The sequence below is a fragment of the Cervus elaphus genome, chromosome 7, assembly GCF_910594005.1.
Source record: "Cervus elaphus chromosome 7, mCerEla1.1, whole genome shotgun sequence".
In the NCBI taxonomy this organism is placed as follows: domain Eukaryota; kingdom Metazoa; phylum Chordata; class Mammalia; order Artiodactyla; family Cervidae; genus Cervus; species Cervus elaphus.
The window spans coordinates 28,032,754-28,052,740 of NC_057821.1; the positions used below are offsets into that span (position 1 = coordinate 28,032,754).

At 54.1% G+C, this 19,987-nt stretch overlaps 3 protein-coding genes across 16 annotated transcripts; 2 read left to right on the forward strand and 1 right to left on the reverse strand.

Moving 5' to 3' along the window:
• The first annotated feature begins 1,301 nt into the window (after window positions 1–1,301).
• On the forward strand, window positions 1,302–3,783 carry C7H6orf47 (chromosome 7 C6orf47 homolog). The gene has a single exon (XM_043907902.1). The coding sequence runs from the start codon at window positions 2,153–2,155 to the stop codon at window positions 3,041–3,043; it is 891 nt and encodes a 296-aa protein (XP_043763837.1). The 5' UTR covers window positions 1,302–2,152; the 3' UTR covers window positions 3,044–3,783.
• Window positions 3,784–3,905: 122 nt separating this feature from the next.
• Window positions 3,906–7,902, reverse strand: APOM (apolipoprotein M). Of its 2 annotated transcripts, XM_043907904.1 has the most exons (7): window positions 7,532–7,902; window positions 5,808–5,855; window positions 5,282–5,436; window positions 4,922–4,995; window positions 4,735–4,833; window positions 4,438–4,536; window positions 3,906–4,047 (listed from the first exon to the last, which is right to left on the reverse strand). In XM_043907904.1, the coding sequence occupies exons 2-7, from the start codon at window positions 5,820–5,822 to the stop codon at window positions 4,022–4,024; spliced, it is 468 nt and encodes a 155-aa protein (XP_043763839.1). In that variant the 5' UTR covers window positions 5,823–5,855; window positions 7,532–7,902; the 3' UTR covers window positions 3,906–4,021. The 2 variants fall into 2 exon arrangements, with proteins under 2 accessions (XP_043763839.1, XP_043763838.1); XM_043907903.1 differs by lacking the exon at window positions 7,532–7,902 and having other exon boundaries at window positions 5,808–7,474.
• Window positions 7,903–8,033: 131 nt separating this feature from the next.
• On the forward strand, window positions 8,034–19,290 carry BAG6 (BAG cochaperone 6). Of its 13 annotated transcripts, none has more exons than XM_043907888.1 (26): window positions 8,034–8,296; window positions 8,931–9,051; window positions 10,067–10,184; window positions 10,298–10,494; window positions 10,732–10,785; window positions 10,950–11,024; window positions 11,574–11,812; window positions 12,334–12,463; window positions 13,052–13,249; window positions 13,458–13,710; window positions 14,071–14,148; window positions 14,260–14,367; window positions 14,490–14,602; window positions 14,711–14,798; window positions 14,954–15,237; window positions 15,963–16,260; window positions 16,409–16,578; window positions 16,765–16,818; window positions 16,950–17,052; window positions 17,140–17,264; window positions 17,424–17,570; window positions 17,675–17,734; window positions 17,843–17,986; window positions 18,070–18,177; window positions 18,672–18,818; window positions 19,111–19,290. In XM_043907888.1, the coding sequence occupies exons 2-26, from the start codon at window positions 8,944–8,946 to the stop codon at window positions 19,204–19,206; spliced, it is 3,495 nt and encodes a 1,164-aa protein (XP_043763823.1). In that variant the 5' UTR covers window positions 8,034–8,296; window positions 8,931–8,943; the 3' UTR covers window positions 19,207–19,290. The 13 variants fall into 13 exon arrangements, with proteins under 13 accessions (XP_043763823.1, XP_043763829.1, XP_043763827.1 ...); XM_043907890.1 differs by lacking the exon at window positions 8,034–8,296 and adding an exon at window positions 8,303–8,453; XM_043907889.1 differs by lacking the exon at window positions 8,034–8,296 and adding an exon at window positions 8,525–8,838.
• Window positions 19,291–19,987: the final 697 nt, after the last annotated feature.

Genomic DNA, 19,987 nt, shown 5'->3' on the forward strand with positions numbered 1-19,987 from the left:
TCTTGGTGTTTTATTCACTTTTCTGGAAGCTGTTGCAGGGAAGCCAAACGAGGCTGTAGACCACATGAAATCCTACCAGAGCCAGAAGAGGCAGCTCTTCTACATGGCCTGATAAGGTCGCCCTTCTGCCAGTCTGGTTCACTTAGTCCCAGCCACTGTCCTTAGTACCTCACCTATTTTTTCAACCCCTGAACCAGGAATTACCCATCTCTATGCAAGTCTATGCAGGGCTTCCCTGATGGCTCAGATGGTAAAGATTCTGCCAGCAATTCAGGAGACCCAGGTTTGATCCTTGGGTTGGAAGATCCTCGAGAAGGAAATGGCAACCCAATCCAGTCTTCTTGCCTGGAGAACCCCATGAACAGACAAGCCTGGTGGGCTGCGTTCATGGGGTCGCAAAAAGTGAGGCATGACTGAGTGACTTAACACTTTCATGCAAGTCTGACCTTCCCCAGAAAGCACCCTCTGTCCACTCCAGCCAATTCAATCACTGATTTCACAAGTTTGTATACTATGTGCTATGAATGGGAATGAGACATGCCCAATCTTCAGGTTGCTCACACCTGTTGGAGACAAGATGTGATAAAAAGAATGCATGGTGATAGGGGAAGTCAAGAAAGGCTCAGAAATGATAATGGGTGGGGTCTTGCAGGAAGAGGGCAGTGTGATAGGAGGACCAAAGATGATGCAGCCTGTAGGCTGTTAGCTGAGCTGGAACCAGAACTCTGGCCTCCCAAATCTATGCTTTAAGCCAAGGTTCTTCATTCTGATACCTGAAAACTAAGGGCAGGAAGCACATCCTGTTTGTCTACACTGTCTTTCCCACACTTCCTCTCCTGTTCCTCCTACTCATACCAGGTGCCAGGCGCATGAAGTGCCCACTGTTGTCAAATCCAAGAGGTAAAAATCTGTGCATGGAGGAGCAAGGAAGGGCTACTCAAGTCCCAAGCCTCCTCTTAGCTTTCTCTTCTGGAAAAGCCTTTCATGAAATCGTGAACTAGAAGAGAAGTGGAGCGGGATGCAGGGAAGAACTCAAGGGGACTAAAGGGGGCGGGCGAGCTTAAGGGGATACTGGCGGTCGGGGGTCTCTAGGCGACGAGAATACAAGGCTGGGTTTATATTCACGCTTTCGGCTACTGTGACCACGGCTGTGCGCCCCGCGGAATGGCCGGGTGCGCCCCGCGGTAAGGCCGGGTGCGCACTGATGGCGCGCACAGGCAGCTCGGGCCGGGGGCGGGGGTTGGGGGGCGGTCGATCGACAGGGTCCGCCCCGCGAGCTGCGGGCTCCGCCTCCGCCTGTCCTCTAGTCGCGGTGCGGCTGCTTCCGGGCTCTGCGGCTCCGGGCGGCTTCGCGAGGCCGAGGCCCCGACGCTGGGCCCGGGAGGGGCTGCATCGCCTGGACGCCTGGACGCCAGGCTCCCCAGGCAGGCGCGCGCTTTGCCTCGCTCCCGGGATCTCCCAGGACATCTCCGGCCTGACCTTGCGAAGACTGAATCTCAGCTGCGGGCTGGGGTGCGAGTGGGGCCACTTTATAGGATTCACAGCCCTCTGAATCAAAGCACGAACGTTGCTGGCTGGAGTTTGCCGGATACCTCACCCCACACTCACTTAACAGGAGACTTCTTTCTGAGCTGCCTTAGGGCAGCAGTTAGGACTCTCCTGGTCGGTCGGGAGCACCTAGGATCCGAGGCCACCTTCCTTCCTTCCTTTTTGGATGGAGAACCGCCTCCCCAGTTTCTGGGGCACCTTGGGGCGTGGCCTTGGTGAGTGAAACTTGGGGTGCTGCCTGCTGGGAAAGAAACCTGGAAAACAGGGAGGACACTGTGACAGTGTCCCAGGCTTTGTCAGATCCGTAGACTTTTGGAATCTTGTGTGTGTGTAGCGGGGTGGTGGTGAATGGATTTGAATGTGCCTCTCTTTACCTTAAAACTGAAACGGAAACAAGCCGCTGCCTGCCACACTTCAGGCTGCATGACCATCCCGGGAAGAGAGCCACTCCTGAGTTCAGAGTAGGACTCTCCAAGCAGATACCTGTTCTTCTGAGCCTAAACACACTCTGGTTTCTGAGGAAATCCTCAGTCCCCCCACCCAAGAGCCTAAGCCGTACCAGGAAGCAGCCCCAGAATTCGGGGGCTTGTTGCGCACCCCAGCCATGTTCCTCAGACGCCTTGGTGGCTGGCTCCCTCGCCCCTGGGGCCGCCGGAAGTCGACAAGGCCTGACCTGCCCACCCCAGAACCCAGACGGATGGACAGCTCCTCTGAGAATTCTGGGAGTGACTGGGACAGTGCCCCAGAGACCATGGGAGATCTGGGGTCTCCCAAGACCCAGGACTCAGGTGCACAGAGGAGCTCTGGGGCAGCTCCAGAACTGAGCAGGGAGGCCCAAGTTGAGCAACTGGGGTACAAAAGAATGGATTCTCTCAAGTGGGAGAAGACTGTCTCCAGCACCCAAGAGCCTGGGAGACCGGAGGCTGGGGAGACCATTCCCAAACTAGGACAGGATCCTGTGGACTCAGGTGGCACCGGGAAACCTGGAGGGTCCCCTGAAGAGGAATTGAGCCCCCCAGTGGCTGAAGCCCCGGTGGAGAAGCCTGGCCGGCGTCAGAAGCTGCTGGGCTGGTTGCGGGGGGATACAGGTGGAGCAGGGACTCCCCGCCAGTATCTGGGGGACCCAGAGGAGTGTCTGCAGATCTCTACCAACCTGACCCTGCACCTGCTGGAGCTGCTGGCCTCAGCCCTGCTGGGGCTCTGCTCAAGGCCCTTGCGGGCAGCCTTGGATGCGCTGGGCCTGCGTGGACCGCTGGGCCTCTGGCTGCATGGACTGCTGTCCTTTCTGGCTGCTCTGCATGGACTCCATGCCGTGCTGAGCCTACTGACCGCTCACCCCCTGCACTTTGCCTGCCTCTTTGGTCTTCTACAGGCCCTGGTGCTGGCTGTCAGCCTCCGGGAGCCCAGTGGGGATGAGGAGGCCACTGACTTGGAGGGCGAGAAGTTGGGGAGGGAGGGGGAGGAGCAGAGGGGAGACCCAGGCAAGGGGCTGTGACCACGGGGTATGGTGTGACCCAGGGTCCTACCTTCAGTGGGGTGGGAGCAAGGATGAAGATAGTGTGGGAGGTATAATCCAAATTGTAAGCACAGGGACCTCAGGGATGGGGCAGAAACCCCAGAGTATGAGGGCACAGAGTCCCCCTCCACACACAGGAGAGCTGTTTAGGGTGTCTGTGTTTATGGACAGTGGGGGCCTTGCCCTTGAATTCACCAGCTGTTGTTAATTTTTGCTTTTACATTTTTCCCACTTTTTCTTCCACCTACACTTTTTAAAAGCAAAAAAAAAAAAAAAAAGTGTGGTGGTGAGAATAAAGACTGAAGGGTCCTCTCTACCTTTTAAAACTCTCCAGGGGTGGAGAAAACCAGTTAGGACAGACAGACCTCTGGGTGGGGTAAGAGGGTGGTTGAGAGACTCAGGGGATCCCTTGGATCCTGGGATCTGCACCATCTGGGGAAGAACAGCACTCCTAGGTGGGTGGATTAGGGGGTCTGGATGGGGTTCCCACAGGTGATGGGGAGCCTGAAGGGGACCTGAGGATTCCTAGGAGCCAGGGGGAGTGGGGCTGGGTGCAGGCAGTGTTAGCAGGACGACCAGCTCAGAGGGGCTGGCAGCTCACAGGCAGTGTGGGGAGCACTGGAGTTTGCAGACCCTACTAGGGGGTTGGGTTTGCTCACTCAGCAATAAATAACTGTGTCACACCTAATCCTAAATATACCACTACAAAGTGAGAGTTACCACCGCTCAAGTGTCCTTCCTGACGCCGTCCAACTGGGGGTTGAGGTGGGAGAAGGTCCAGGGGGAGGACTGAAATGAGGGGAGTGGGACTGATGTTGGGAGACAAACCCCCAAATGAGACGAGGATTGGAAAATCATCTTTATTACTTTTGAAAGAGAGTTGGGAGTCTCCAGCTTCTCCCTTCACCATACAAGTTCCTGCTGTATCCATCTGGAGGGCATAGGTGAAGCCACAGGTCAGTTACTGGACAGCTCGCAGGCATCTGGTGGGAGGAGAGAGAAAAGAGAATGGACAGGAGGGAGACCCAGGGAGAGAGGCAAGGTTGATGGCAATGGGATGAGGTAGAATGCAGTCTCTCATGCCTCCATGTCAGAGAAGGGGTCTCTGAGGTCTTTTTTCCCCTGCAGACCTCTGACCCTCTGCACCCTGTCTGACCTTCTGCCCCTTTTATCCACTGCAATAGCCCAGAGTCCATCCTGGCTCCCTCTGGTACCATCAGTCTATGACACAAATGGAAGTGTCAACATAGCCAGTGTGATGATGTCAGCCTTTGGCCATGCCCCCTGATGACATCACTTGAGTCCCTTTCATCCAGCTCTCACAGAAGACTTGGTGAGTCCTAGTTGTCTTCCATAAGACTTTACCCCCTCACCTTGATTCCTGGGAGTCAGTAAGAAGGCCTTAAAGTCCAGGCAAGAGGTCAGGGACTGGAATTCCTCCACACACTTCTCAGGAGGGTGGGGTGAGCGATCTGGAAAGGGAGGGCCAGGCACATCAAAGCCCCTGCTTCTCAGCATGGCCCCTGGTGAGGACCTCAGGGAAGCAGCCAGTCCTTCCTGGGATGATGTCACAGGACCCAGAGAAAGGGACTCTATTGCCTCCTCCCAACCCCCATCTCTCTTCCTTCCCTCTTTTCCCCCAGATCTTCTTGCCTGGCCTCCCCACTCACTGTAGAGGAGGAAGCGCTGGTAACCCTGGCCTGTTTCTTTCAGCATGATTCCACCTGGGCATGCACTGGAGAAGAGCTTGGTCTTCATGTCAGGGCGGCCTGTCAGGGTTGGGAGGAAAGTGTGAGGCCAGAGATGCAGAAGCAAGCAAGCCCAGGGGGCCTAAGGAGAGGGCTGGAGAAAACCAACCTTCGGTTCTGAGATCTGTGCTCCCGTCAGACAGGTGGTAGATCCATTTCCGGGGCACACAAAGCCCATTTTTCCTGCAGAAGTGGTGGTGGCAAGGAGGAAAAACTTGAGTGACACCTCAACCACTCAATACCAGCCTCTATTCCATCTTACTCTTTCTGGAAGCCTGGGTCCCCTTGGGTTTCAAGTTATGAAGGGATGGTTAGGTCCATCTCTCTCCGGAGGAAAACTAAAAAAGCTATTGAACTCAAGTGGGCCAAGAATAATGGGTATGCCAAAGAGCCCAGCTCTTTGTGGGCGGGTGCTCACACTTTAGGCAGAGACCACACCTACTGGTGCCTCTGCCTCCTCACCACTCACGTGCGGATGGTCGCTCGAAGCTGGAGCTGCATGGGGGCAGAGCCCACAGCCATGTTGAAGACAATGTTGTCCACAGGGTCAAAAGTCGCCAACTCCTCCTTGGTGGGAGCTGCCCCTGCGATAAAATACCACTGGCCCAGGTGGGGCTCTGGAAACTGGAGAAGGGAGAAGAAGGTGGGTCTCACTACAGAATCCAACCTCTTCATCAGTCAGAATGACAATACTTAGGGATGAGGGTGTTGGCTGCCTTTTCCCAGCTAAAGACTGGATCCATGACAAGGAGTCATTAAATGACTTTTCCTCTTTGCTCCTCTTCAGTAAACCCCACCCTCCAGTTCTACATGTCTTCATATTGATGGCCATAGTACTTACATATATATATTTTTTACTTATTGCTTTCATCATCACAACACTACACCCTTTCTTCCTTCCAGTGTGGCTTTCTGGTCATGCTGGGCCTCTTACCCTAGTCCATCAGAGCCCCCCCACCCCCAACTCAGCAGCTTGCCACATGCTCAGTGCATACCTCTTTCCCATCCATTCCTTCAGTTGTCAGTTGATTGTGCTCAGGGCACTGGTAGATGGAGTTAAGGAGAATGCCATAGAGGTAGAGAAGAGCTGCCCAAATGTGGTGGAACATCTTCAGGCAGGAGGGAGCTGGTGCTCTGCGTGGAGTGGCTGGTGCCTTAACTGCTCTCCCTAGCTCGCTTGCTCAGTATAGTCTGCTTCCAGCCCCCTTGCCTCGACCCTTGACCCTTTCACCCGCTAATGAGTAACTTCAATCTTGTTTTCCAACCCAACCATGGATTACTTACAGTGTTCAGGACTTCCTCCCCCTCTTCTAAATGCAACCACTCCACAGTACATCATGGCATGTCCAGGGTCTCCCAGGAGTTAAGACAGCTGAGACCTCCAGGTGATCTTTCAAACCCTGAGCTGGTATATCTGCTGTCCTGTGCAGCACTGAAGAGAGATGGGTTGATCCTACCAGTCACTCACTGAGCAAACTGTTTTTGAGTTCCAGTTTGTCAGGAACTGGTTAAGCCCTGGGAACATAAAAGTAAGCCATAGTCCCTGGCCTTGAAGAAGTCAGTCTAAGGAGAACTAGCTGTGTAAACAAATCATTGCAATACCACCTGGTAAGTGCTTTACAACAGGTATGTACCAGGTGCTGAAGTATGTGGATGGGCGGCTTTCTCTCTGAAGTTGTTCATTGGAGAAACTATGTACACCCTCCAGAAAAGTCTGCGGACACACAAGTTCATTCACTTTATTTTTATTACTGCAAGAAGCTACACAATCTCGTGGTTAACGAGTATAGACAGTGGTGTCAAGCAGGGTGGGTCCAAACCCTTACTTTCGACAATTTTATTAATCGTGCCTGTTTTCTCATGTATAAAATGAGCAAATCATCAGTCTCACAGGATTAAAAGAGCTAAAGCATATAAAGCCCTTAGCAAAGGCCTGCACATAAATCCAAAGTATTCCCTATAATTAATAATGTTTGTAAAGCACTTACTAGTCTCTCGTGGGTATTACGTTCTCAAGTAATAGGAGGTAGGCAAAGAATTGTCAAGAGGCAGTCATTGGCCAGTGCCAAGAAGATGGGACTTACTTTATGGATTATTTATAACCCACAGGCTGCCATAAAGATTTATTCTGAGAGGTGAGGCTTGCGATTTAGCTGAAGAATAAAATTTGGGTGATGAATAGCTGAGGGTTCATTATATTTTTATAACAAAAAACTAAAATGCAAGCTATTGGGGCAGTAAAATAGAAGTGCTTGACCCAAGGGAGTCTGGTAGGCCTGGATTTGTCAGTTCTGCCACTGACATTCACCATAAAAGGGATGTAATAGTTAGATGTTGAGACGCTATTAAATGTAAGGCTATTAAATCCTCAGCAAACTGGTTGGCGCCAACTAAGGGCTCACTATACAGATGCTTATTAAAACTTTTAGTACCGGGACTTAAGTATAAGCTACAAGTCCCAGAAAGGACAGGCAGCGAAGGCAGGAACACCGGCAGCAACGGGTTTGGCCGGAGGAGCGGCAGCACTGTGGGGCCCAGGCCCTTGGCCGAGAAGACGCAGAAGGGCAGAGGGACGGTAACTCTACCGGACCTTCTGCCTGTAGAAGCCCTCTCAATCCCCCAGGGTCAGAGTCTTGTGTTTCATTCCAGTCTGACCCCATTTGTTTCCAATTCCGAAACTCGGAGTCGTCCTTTTTAAGACAAAAGTCCTGAAAGGTACTAAATCCTTCGCTTCTCCAAAACATGGCGTATCCCCTCGGCGGCACACCGCCGGGGAAGAACATGGCGCCACAAAACGCCCACCGGGCAAAACCGAGGTCAGGCCCAACGACGCCACCGCACGTAAATCAGCTCGAGAACCACCTCCAACCGCCTATGGAAAGGGTGACTTCCGGAGGCGCCGAAGGAGTGGCTCAGCGAGGACGATGGTAAGAGAAGACAGAATTCTAGGTGGCCTGGACAGTGCCGCCTCAAATGCTCTGCCGACCAAGACTTCAGCATACATTAGCGAGGCACCATCCCCAGTCTCCAGATTCCAAGATCCACACAACTGCTCAAAGCCTCTCTCGAGGCAGTCGAAGAGTCCCATCTCGTAGTGTTTTTTTTTCAGGCATTTATAGCGGCCACCACAACGCCCGATTGCTTAAGCGCGCGCAGGGGAGAAATGAACAGCGCCGGCTGGGGTGGGGCGGTGCCTAAGTGTGCACGCATGCGTAGTAAGACGCACGCAGGCGCAGTACGGTCCCCCGGGCGACCGCGGTGGCGGCGGCTCTTCTGGGTGCTCGGCTCCCTCCCACCTAGGCCGGCCCCGGCCCGTCTCGCCCCCAGGAACTCACTATTTGGGGCCGCGGACTTTCTGGAAGAGCCCCACAAAAGTAAACCTTGGGGACCTGGGGGAGCCGGAAGTACCGCCTCGCGATCCCCAAAACTATCGGGGAAACGGAAGTGGCCGTCGGTGGCTGGTTGGGGGAGACCGGAAGTGACGGTACCGTGGGGGAAGTCGGGGGCGGAGCTGGGTGGTAGGGTGTGTGTATGTGTGTGTTTGGAGTGTGTGTATGTGTTTGGAGTGTGTTGGTTGTGCCGATCTGCTAGAGCACCGAGGGTACGTGGAAGAGCGAGACAGCTCGCCGATCTGGCCCCCCGTGAGTGTTCGTCATTTCGGGTCTCTAGTGACTTAAGCGGGTTCGATGGGCGTGGCGTGGCGCGCGTGCGCGAAACCACTTTCTCCGCAGAGTCTGGCGCGACCCTCGCTCTCTGGTTGTCCACGGGGTTTGCCGACTTCTCGAGCCCTTGTCCTACCGCGAGCGGTGGTGACACCGGTCTCGTGTTTCCTTCCTTCCCGTCTTCCTAGCGCTACTGGCCCTCCCTTACTGTGATTGGCGTCGTTGAGCCCCTCCCACCTGCCGCCCTCCGGCTCCCTGTGCCGTCGATCTCTTAGCCTTTGTGTTTCTCTCCCTGTGCCCCGGAATCAGAAGAGGGATGGGGGCGGGTGTGAGTGTGTGTGCTTGTGTGGGAGAAACTCTTTAGGTATGGGGCGGAGTCACGGACAGGGGAGGCTTCCGGGTATATAAAAATCTGCTCTAGGCGACAGCGGGCCTCCTTCTAACATTCTTCCTTAGAGAGCTGTCGGCCATGGAGCCCAATGATAGTACCAGTACCACTATGGAGGAACCTGACAGCCTGGAGGTGCTGGTGAAGACCCTGGACTCTCAGACCCGGACCTTTATTGTGGGGGCCCAGGTGAGACCTCAGTACTTATGGGAGACATCCATTAACTTTTCCTCTTACAGGTTCTTTATCCTGAGAGAAGAGCCTGATATTACGGTTTTCAAATTTTCTCTCATTGATTCTTTTGTTCATGTTGTAGCCAGAACATTTTCTGATGTTTCCTCTTTGGCTTTTGTTGGGTGAGGTCGATTTTGCCTTCCTCCGCCTCGATAAAACTCAATGCAGAGGGAAAGAAGGAAGGAGGAATCTGTATGCCAACATGATAGATGAGCCCCAGCCCAAAGGGACAGATGTGGCTCCTGCCTTTGGGAAGGCAAACAGAACACTAGGACCTAAAGTAGAAGAGTGTCTTAAAAACTGATGAGGTCTATGCTATGTTTTTAAAGGATAGAAGTCAGATTCCATAATGTTCATAATGTAGGTAGATCCCTAATAGACAAAGTGGTAAGGAGGTTGAGCCATAGTTTTAAACACATTGTTACATGTATTTAAAGAGACTGTGTAGGCTTTTGTGATTAGGTGTTTGTAAACATCTGGGTACTTCTCACAAGTCAGTTGTCTAGTTAGGAAAAATATTTTTCTGATTTTGCCCCTTCTTGCTTGAGTCTGCCTTCCTTAATAACCTGATTCTCCACCACATCTTCTTTGTCATTGCTTTTATCTTTGAGATTACAATGTTGTATCATTTTGTGTTTGGGGAGGGGTCACCGGTATCTCTAGGCACACACATTCCTTTTGGAGCCAGGCAGAGAAGGAGAGAAGAGAATGTCAGTTGGTGTTTCTGCTCTTCAGCCCTGTAGTTTTCTCCTGGGCCTATAAACCTGAAGTTCCTTACATTTATTGTATGTATTTTGACAAGTATTGCCTTAGTTCAGGGCTTTGCTCAATAATTACCTCACAATTAAGACAGATGGGTAGTGATTTTAGGATGGGAAGGTTTTTACCCCTTACAAGTCAGTTGTCCCTCTTCTGTCCTTCCTTTTTCTTCCATTCCCTGATTCCTTATCATGTTTCTTCTTCCCTACAGATGAATGTAAAGGAGTTTAAGGAGCATATTGCTGCTTCTGTTAGCATCCCGTCTGAGAAACAACGGCTTATCTACCAGGGACGAGTTCTGCAGGATGATAAGAAGCTCCAAGAATACAGTAAGGGGGTGGGGGAGGCAGAGCGGAGCTTGAGGTTGCTCTCTAGAGCAGTGAGCTGAGGCCATGGGTTTACCCGATCATGTAATGTTTTGGTGTGTATCTTTTTTCTGCAGATGTTGGGGGAAAGGTTATTCACCTTGTGGAACGGGCTCCTCCTCAGACTCAGCTCCCTTCTGGAGCGTCTTCTGGAACAGGGTCCACCTCAGCCACCCATGGTGGGGGACCCCCGTCTGGTACTCGGGGGCCTGGGGCCTCTGTCCATGACCGGAATGCCAACAGCTATGTCATGGTTGGAACCTTCAATCTTCCCGTAAGCTTGTGTTCCTCATGGGAGGGTTTTTGTGGGGGCAGTTTTGGTTGTAGTAGCAGCCAAGAGTTCATAAGAGAGGTGTCTCAGTCTTTAGATGGGCTTTGGTGGGCCCTCTGGTCTGGTAACAGCCTCTGTCTTTGAGGAGCTAGAGGGGTCGGGCTCCAGAGAATCAGTTGGAAGTGTGGGGGCCTTAGTATTTGGCTTCTCCCAGAGCAACTTCCCTTACCCTTTCCCCAGAGTGACGGCTCTGCTGTGGATGTTCACATCAACATGGAACAGGCCCCGATTCAGGTATCACGGGGCCTGGGAGGGTCAAGGAAGGGGATCTGGGAGAAGGAGGCCACGAAGAGGGGGGTGGGTCTGGCTGAGGAGATGGGGCTGGGTTCTGGTTTAGTAGCTAATGGAGCGCGTGGCTTTATCTCCAACCTGCCCTGATTTTCCCTCTCTCATTGTAGAGCGAGCCCCGAGTGCGGCTGGTGATGGCTCAGCATATGATCAGGGATATACAGACCTTACTCTCCCGGATGGAGGTAAGTGGGCAGCGCTGGCCACTGTCTGCCTATCTCACTCCATCCTCCCTACCCCTTTTGTCTCAGCCTGGGGATGAGGGCATGACTGCTCACATCCACTGGGTTCTCCCCTCTTAATCTAATCTCTTCTCTGCAGTGTTCACTCTTTGGGGCAGAAAATGTATCTTTCTTTTGAGGCTGTCCTGTCCCTGCTGATTCTCTTTGCAATTAAAGAAGGATTTCTTGCCTTCCTGTTCCTTGGTTATCATATTTGATGCTGGGATGGCCTAGCTTCATTAGTTTGTGTTTGCAGCTAGTGTCCTTTCCTCTTTTCTCTTGGATGTTAGGAAACCGCAGTCCCTAGTTTTTGTTAATAGTTTATTTGTGAGTGTCATAGGTGTTTGTCACACATCTAATTTGTGTAAGGTTTAGGGAGTCAAAGGTTCAGATGCAGAGCCCTGCCTTCAGGGAGCCTAGTTAGTGCCCCTTCTCCACTCAGTCTGCTCTGACCTGAGTTATCTGCTGCAATCTCATGTTGCCTTTGTTGTCCTGACTCTTCCCCTGCTTCAGTGCCGAGGCGGGGCCCAAGCCCAGCACAGCCAGCCGCCTCTCCAGACGCCAACGGTGGCCCCAGAGCCGGTGGCCTTGACCTCCCAAACATCAGAACCGGTTGAAAGTGAAGTGCCTCCTCGGGAGCCCATGGAGGCGGAAGAAGTGGAGGAGCGTGCCCCTACCCAGAGCCCGGAGCTCACCCCTTCAGGCCCAGCCCCAGCGGGCCCAGCATCTGCCCCAGAGACAAATGCACCCAAGTGAGAGGGGGAGAGCACCTTTTGGGGGTGGGGGTGGGTTGGGGATTCTAAGTTAAGTGTAAGGACCAGGAAAAGGTCTGATGAGAGAAAAAGGATTGTTCAGAGGTGGTGCTTGTGGTTAGTGTTGAGGGGCAGGGAGGGGATCTGAAGTAGGTCAATGAGATTGAGGCTGGCCACTGAGCCAGAGGCACTGCCCTCCTTCGGGTCAGGAAATCCACGTGGTGCTCCCGGAGGTGGCAAGATTCTCTCCCCTGAGGACCCAGAGGCCCCATCTGGTTTTTAAGAGTTAGTGTTTTGCTGTTGTAGGTACAGGATTGTGTGGTGGGAAGGGTGAAAGCAGTTTGTCTCTCCCTGTGCATCTTCCCCCCTGCGTGAGGTTAAAGAACAGAAGTTCTGCTAGTTCCGGGGGGCTGGGGGGATTGGGCTGGGGCTCTGGGAGGCCAGGGAGAGGTGGGGTCTGGGTGGCAAGGGCAGGAATCTGAGGGAAGCCTTGGCTTACGGCCACTTTGGGTTGCCCACAGCCACCCTTCGCCTGCGGAGTACGTCGAGGTGCTTCAGGAGCTGCAGCGGCTTGAGAGCCGCCTCCAGCCCTTCCTGCAGCGCTACTATGAGGTTTTGGGCGCTGCTGCCACCACGGACTATAACAACAATGTGAGCCCACCCACCCCCTCGCCTCCAGCACCCCCAGATGGAGTGGGGTGAAATGTAGATCACTTCCCCTTGCCCCGCGCCCCAAAAGATGTCATCTACAGAATAGTTTCTCTTTAGATTTGGAAGGAAGTGATTTTTTTCCTCCCTGACATCTTTATGGTGTTCACTGTCTTCTCACTTTCATGATCACCTAAATGGGTTACTTAGGAAGTTTATAAAGTAAGGGAGATTAGCAGGTGATAACTTACTGATTCATTGTAGGATTTATTATCAAAGGAAGCTATTTGTGTGTATAAAATAGAGCTTACTTGCAAAGATTTGGTGTCTACAGAAACTTCAGAGGATGTACCTAAAGACATAGCGCTAACTTGCTCAGTCGTGTCTAATTCTTTGTGACCCTGTGGCCTGTAGCTCGCCAGGCTCCTCTGTCCATGGGATTTTCTAGGCAGGAATACTGGAGTAGGTTGCCATTTCCTTCTTCAAAAGACATAGAGGATGTGATAATCTCAAGAAGGCATTACTTTTTTAACAAGGTGGATCCTAGCCTAATGCTTTCTGCTTTTCTGTGTTTGGCCCCGGGGAGTACAGCAAGAGGGCCGTGAGGAGGACCAGCGCTTGATCAACTTGGTGGGGGAGAGCCTGCGGCTGCTGGGCAACACCTTCGTGGCGCTGTCTGACCTGCGTTGCAATCTGGCCTGTGCGCCCCCTCGTCATCTGCACGTGGTCCGGCCCATGTCTCACTACACCACCCCCATGGTGCTCCAGCAGGCGGCCATCCCCATCCAGGTGGATCAGGGGAGCCTGGATGTAGGCGGATAGGGGGCTGTTGATGGTGATCCGTCGTGGCTGTTGGGCTCCAAGGAGGTTGGGAGGGGAGCAGACTTGGGAAACATGGTGACCCAGGATGGAGGAGACTTTAGAAGTGTATCATGGGGTGCTCTGGGTTAGGCTCTCGTGTTTTTCTCACGTCTGCCCCGTCGTCTCTGTTGTCCAGATCAATGTGGGGACCACTGTGACCATGACAGGGAATGGGACACGGCCCCCCCCGACTCCAAGTGCGGAGGCACCTCCCGCTGGTGCTGGGCAGGCCTCGTCCCTGGCCCCCTCTTCTACCACCATTGAGTCTTCGAATGAGGGGGCTTCCCCACCAGGGCCGGCTCCCCCACCGACCACCAGCCACCCGAGGGTCATCCGGATTTCCCACCAGAGCGTGGAACCCGTGGTCATGATGCACATGAACATCCAAGGTGAGCTGGGAACAGCTGCTGGCAAAGCAGAGCAGAGCAGCACAAGGAGGGGTCTGGGGTTGGTGCTGAGATGTGGGGGTGCCAGGGTGGGAAAGGAGAGGCCAAGGCTGATGGCGGTGGCCAAGGAAGCAGAGCACAGGCTCTTTAAGTTGGCGTGTGTGGGGAGGGGCAGGAAGAACAGCTTGTCCTCAGAGAGTTGTGTGCATGGTAAAGGGAGCGTCTCCTCCCCATTTAGATGGGAGTGAAAGGCCATTTTTCTGGTCGGGGGAGTGGAGGCCTGAAGCACGCTGATCTTGGGAGGATCCAGTTAGGCCTTGGCCCCGCCTGTCTCAGAGCCACTGTCTCTGTCTCCTTGCCCAGATTCTGGCACACAGCCTGGTGGAGTTCCGAGTGCTCCCACTGGCCCCCTAGGACCCCCTGGTCATGGCCAGACCCTGGGTAAGAGTGAGGGCATCAGAGCAGGCCGAGCTCTGGGTAGAGAAGGGGTAGGACTGAGTGGGTGGGTTGAAGGGGGTCCAGGGTCAAGGTTACATCAGACCCACCCCCCAGGCTCCACCCTCATCCAGCTGCCCTCCCTGCCCCCTGAGTTCATGCACGCCGTCGCCCACCAGATCACTCATGAGGCCATGGTGGCAGCTGTTGCCTCCGCGGCCGCAGGTAACAACCTGAGAGGGGAAGCCTGGGAGGGGGGGCCCGGTCCACGGTGGTTGGCGCCGTCTGCTGGCCTGCTTAGACTGGGCCCTCAGCCCTCTTCGGTCTCTCCCCTCTGCCGCCCACAGGACAGCAGGTGCCAGGCTTCCCAACAGCTCCCACCCGGCTGGTGATTGCCCGGCCCACCCCTCCACAGGCTCGGCCTTCCCATCCTGGGGGGCCCCCAGTCTCAGGGGCTCTGGTGAGTAGGGGTGGGGGAGTCCCGTCAGGGAAGAGTGTGGGGAGAAACTCCTGTGGCGGGGCGTGGAGAGGCCAAGTCTGAAAGCCTGCCCTTGTCCTCTCCCCTCAGCCGGGCGCTGGTTTGGGTACCAATGCCTCTTTAGCCCAGATGGTGAGCGGCCTCGTGGGGCAGCTTCTTATGCAGCCTGTCCTTGTGGGTGAGTCCGTGTCCTTCCCCACCTCAGATGGAAGCGGTTTCCCAGTTCTCTCCATATTCCTTTGTTCTTGCTTTCCTACTGGGGAGACCAGAATGGAGATGCTGTGAGGCCTTGTTTTCCTTGAGCCTTCAGCTGTCTTCTTTTGGTCTCTGTAGCTCAGGGGACCCCGGGAATGGCTCCACCTCCAGCCCCTGCCACTGCGTCAGCCAGTTCTGGTACCACCAACACGGCTACCACAGCTGGCCCTGCCCCCGGGGGGCCCGCCCAGCCTCCGCCGCCTCAAGCCTCCGCCTCTGATCTTCAGTTCTCTCAGCTCCTGGGGAACCTGCTGGGGCCTGCTGGGCCGGGAACTGGAGGGCCTGGTGTGGCTTCTCCCACCATTACTGTGGCAATGCCTGGTGTGCCCGCCTTTCTCCAGGGCATGACGGACTTTTTGCAGGTGAGTGGCTGGCTGACTTTCCGCTTCAGCCTTCCTCTTCCTGAGCCCAGCCAGGTACTGGGTGTCTTGTTGCCATTGGGAAGGAGTCTTGGGAATTGATTGTCTCAGCACCCTCCATTTGGTAGATGAGGGAAACGGGGCTGGGAGAGAGAAGCACAGTAATTGGGTCACTGCTTTCCTGAGCTAACCCGTTCAGAGTGAGCGAGGTAACTTCTCAACCTGACTCAGCTTAGGAGAAGCCGCCATGTGTATTCTGCTGTAAGGCGCAAAGACTGGAACAGCGCCACACCTTCCAGACCCCTGTGGATTTGTGCCTCCCCAGTGCCAGTTTTGGGGCTTCCCTGGTAGCTCAGCTGGTAAAGAATCTGCCTGCAATGCAGGAGACCCCAGTTTGATTCCTGGGTTAGGAAGATCCCCTGAAGAAGTGATAGGCTACCCACTCTAGTATTCATGGGCTTCCCTGGTGGCTCAGCTGGTAAAGAAACTGCCTGCAATGCGGGAGACCTGGGTTCGATCCCTGGGTTGGGAAGATCCCCTGGAGGAGGGCATGGCAATCCACTCTAGTATTCTTGCCTGGAGAATCCCTTTGGACAGAGGAGCCTGGCAGGCTACAGTCCATGGGGTTGCAGAGTCGGACACGACTGACGGAGCAACTAAGCATGATGCTGTTCTATGTCCTCATTCTGATTTCACCCTCTGTTCTTTATTCTTTCTCTCTTGTGCAGGCAACACAAACAGCTGCTCCCCCTCCTCCTCCGCCTCCACCCCCACCACCCCCTCCGGCCCCAGAGCAGCAGACAGCGCCCCCACCGGGGTCCCCTTCTGGTGGCAGTGGGAGTCCTGGCAGCGTGGGTCCTGAGAGCCTGCCATTGGAGTTCTTCACCTCAGTGGTGCAGGGTGTGCTGAGCTCACTGCTGGGCTCCCTGGGGGCGCGGGCTGGCAGCAGTGAGAGCATCGCTGCTTTCATACAGCGCCTCAGTGGGTCCAGCAACATCTTTGAGCCCGGGGCCGATGGGGCTCTCGGTGAGCAGATAAGGGTGCCCTGGCCTTCTCTAGGGATGGGGCAGCCAGGGGAGAGTGGGTCGCCTTTGTTGATGGTGGGATGAGGCCGATGGGCTGGAGGGCAGGCCCAGTGGTAAAGGCCACTGCTGACCTCGGTCCCTGTCCCTAGGATTCTTCGGGGCCTTGCTCTCTCTTCTGTGCCAGAACTTTTCCATGGTGGATGTGGTGATGCTGCTGCATGGGCATTTCCAGCCCCTGCAGCGACTCCAGCCCCAGCTGCGGTCTTTCTTCCACCAGCACTACCTGGGTGGCCAGGAGCCCACACCTGGTAACATCCGGGTAAATGAAGACCTTGGGCCCAGAGTTCTCCATCTCACCTTTTGTTCCTTATTTCTGACTTTGTTTACACCTTGCCTAAAGCTGTGACTGCCCCAGCCGAAGTTCTGGGCTTGGTAGGGGAGGAGGGGGACATGTCTTGAGGGGTGGGGTTTTGTTCTAACCTGTGCTGTCTCCACCCGCCCGCAGACGGCAACCCACGCATTGATCACGGGGCTTGAAGAATATGTGCGGGAGAGTTTTGTGAGTATCTCTTTCCCAGCCGTTCCTTTCCTTACTGTGGTCAGGGTGGTGGTTGTTCCAGCTGCTTCTTCCCTGACTCCCAGTCTGTCGGGGTTTTTGATTTGGGGGTCTCTGTGTGTCTTCTCTCACAGTCTTTGGTGCAAGTTCAGCCAGGTGTGGACATCATCCGAACAAACCTGGAATTTCTCCAAGAGCAATTTAATAGCATTGCTGCTCATGTGATGCACTGCACAGGTCAGGGGCTGGCTGAGCCAGGGTGAGGGGGCACGTTGGATGTGCAGGGCTGCTAGGTACCAGTATTCTGTCCTGTGTTGCCCACAGACAGTGGATTTGGGGCCCGATTGCTGGAGCTGTGTAACCAGGGCCTGTTTGAATGCTTGGCCCTGAACCTGCACTGCTTGGGGGGACAGCAGATGGAGCTTGCTGCTGTCATCAATGGCCGAATTGTAAGCATTACTCAGCCCCAGATCCCCAGCCTTTTGCTTTTTCTCAGGTTTTCTTTGGTATCCTGAAAGTTTTTTTCCTCCAAACTGCCACCCTTTACGCTTTTGTGCCTTTCAAAGGCCAGTTGAGGGTTTTGTTTCAAGTCTGCTTTCTTCCCCCAGCGTCGCATGTCTCGTGGAGTGAATCCATCCTTGGTGAGCTGGCTGACCACTATGATGGGGCTGAGGCTGCAGGTGGTACTGGAACACATGCCTGTAGGCCCTGATGCCATTCTCAGATACGTTCGCCGGGTTGGGGATCCCCCTCAGGTAAGTGGGCCCTCTTGGGCTGTGGGCTTAGGAGACTTGAGGGAACCAGAGAGATCTGAGAGAGGGTCTTTTGTGGTGTTCTCCTTCTCTGCCCCCTTTCACAGACACTTCCTGAGGAGCCAATGGAAGTTCAGGGATCAGAGAGAACTTCCCCTGAGCCTCAGGTACCAGGGAGAGGTTGAGGAGCCAGCTGACATGGAGTGGAGGGCTGGGCGGAAGGGCTGGAGGCTGAGAAATCTGAAGCCTGGGTCTTCCCACTGTCTGACTCCCAGCGGGAGAATGCTTCCCCTGCCCCTGGAACAACAGCAGAAGAGGCCATGTCCCGAGGCCCACCTCCTGCTCCTGAGGGGGGCTCCCGAGACGAACAGGATGGCGCGTCCGCTGAGACAGAACCTTGGGCAGCTGCAGTCCCCCCAGTGAGTGTCAGGAGGGGATTGGTGGGTTAAAGCAGCTGAAGGCTGTGGTGGTTGCTACTTTCTGATCATCTTTCCCTCCCCAGGAATGGGTCCCTATTATCCAGCAGGACATTCAGAGCCAGCGGAAGGTGAAACCGCAGCCCCCCCTGAGCGATGCCTACCTCAGTGGTATGCCCGCCAAGAGACGCAAGGTTGGTTTGCCTCTTCCCTGAGGATCTCTCTGTATCCTATTTCCCCTGTTGTGCTTAGAATCAAACTAATTAGAGAGAGGAATTCATCCTAGTTTTTAGTCCCCTCATTTAATTGACAAGGAAACCCTTCTGGGACCTTTGCATTGCTGTTTGCCAGCAGTCTTGTCATCCTACAATTGCCCAAACCCCGTTTGACTAGGGCCCATCTTTCTTAAGGCAGGCATCCTCTTGTGGGCTAGCTGAGAATGCCGGATGGCTTGACCCATCCTCTCCCTCTTGCTTTGGAGACCAAGTCCAGCACATTCGAATGCCATTTTTGGCCAGAGCTGGACAAAATTAGGAAGGCGTTTCTGCTGTCAAAACTACACATGGACTGTCTCCGTTCTCTCCGCTAGCATGGAGACTCAGTGGTTGACTCATGCAAAGGGTGAGCTGGGTGGTGGCACTGGATCTGACTTTGATCCTCTTTTCCCTCTCAACCCCCTGTCCCCCAGACGATGCAGGGTGAGGGCCCCCAGCTGCTTCTCTCAGAGGCCGTGAGCCGGGCAGCTAAGGCAGCCGGAGCTCGGCCCCTGACGAGCCCCGAGAGCCTGAGCCGGGACCTGGAGGCACCAGAGGTTCAGGAGAGCTACAGGCAGCAGGTGCCCCCACCTTGAAGCAGCATAGGGATGGTCTAGTGGGAGGGGTTGGGCTAGGGTCCCTCTTCCCTGGATCCCTTCAGAGGTGAACTGGTGAGTCTGGGACTACCACTTGGTTTTAAAATGTTTCTTTCCTGGAGGCACCTGGGAAGGCTCAGTGATGCTATTATTGGGTTCCTGGACAGTGTACGGCTGGTGGGGGAAATGGTACCTCCTAGGGGATGGCTTGTGTGCTTGCTGGGGTCTTAGGGGCTGCACCTGTACCACTCCAACCTCCTTTGCTCTCTTTCTCTAGCTCCGGGCTGACATACAAAAGCGACTGCAGGAAGACCCCAACTACAGCCCCCAGCGCTTCCCGAATGCCCAGAGGGCCTTTGCTGACGATCCCTAGCTCCATGGCCCTCCATCATAAGGGGACCATTTCCCCCCTCTTCCTTCACAGTATTTAAGAAATAAAAAGTCAGATTTTCCTGGCTCTCTTTGTCTGGAAATTGTTTTCATTAAATAGTGTAAACACTTTAATCTTCTATGAAGTTGGTTTTATAAACTAATTTCCAGCAACCCAGCTATACTGGACAGCTTTTAACATTTCACCATGAACAGATGAGCAGTGTCCTGTTTTAAAGTTGGCCATTATCAAGGAATACTTGCGTGCAAAAGCGATGAAAGAAACCTGCTCAGGTGCATATGAGGATAAGGCTCTCAAAACAATAAAAAAGCCACTTAATTGCCAAGTAGCTGCAGACCTATGTAAGTCTTGGCTTGACTTGCAGGCAGTAGTACCAGGGTAGCTCAGCCAACTTTGACTATGGTGGAACTGGTCTACCCAGTTCAAGGAGCCCACTGTTCACCCACTGTTCCTGTTTGATCAGTCTGTGACTATAAAGACACTTCTGGTGTGCAGTCAGGACCAAAGTGACACACAGCTATGGGCTGTCCACTATTTCTTTTTAGAAGCAGTTGTCATCCCCCTCCTTTAGCTAGCCTGATGCTGGACAAACAAAACCTGGCAGAAACCTAGGGCCAAGTCATAACCTTTGCAGTATCTGCCGAGACCTCTGGAATGCTGGCTCAGGGACGTGAAAGGCCGGGTGACTCAGAATATCTTGCTGGAGAAGCCATGTAAAGACACTGGTTGACAATCTAATGGCATTCTACCATCCAGATGTCCC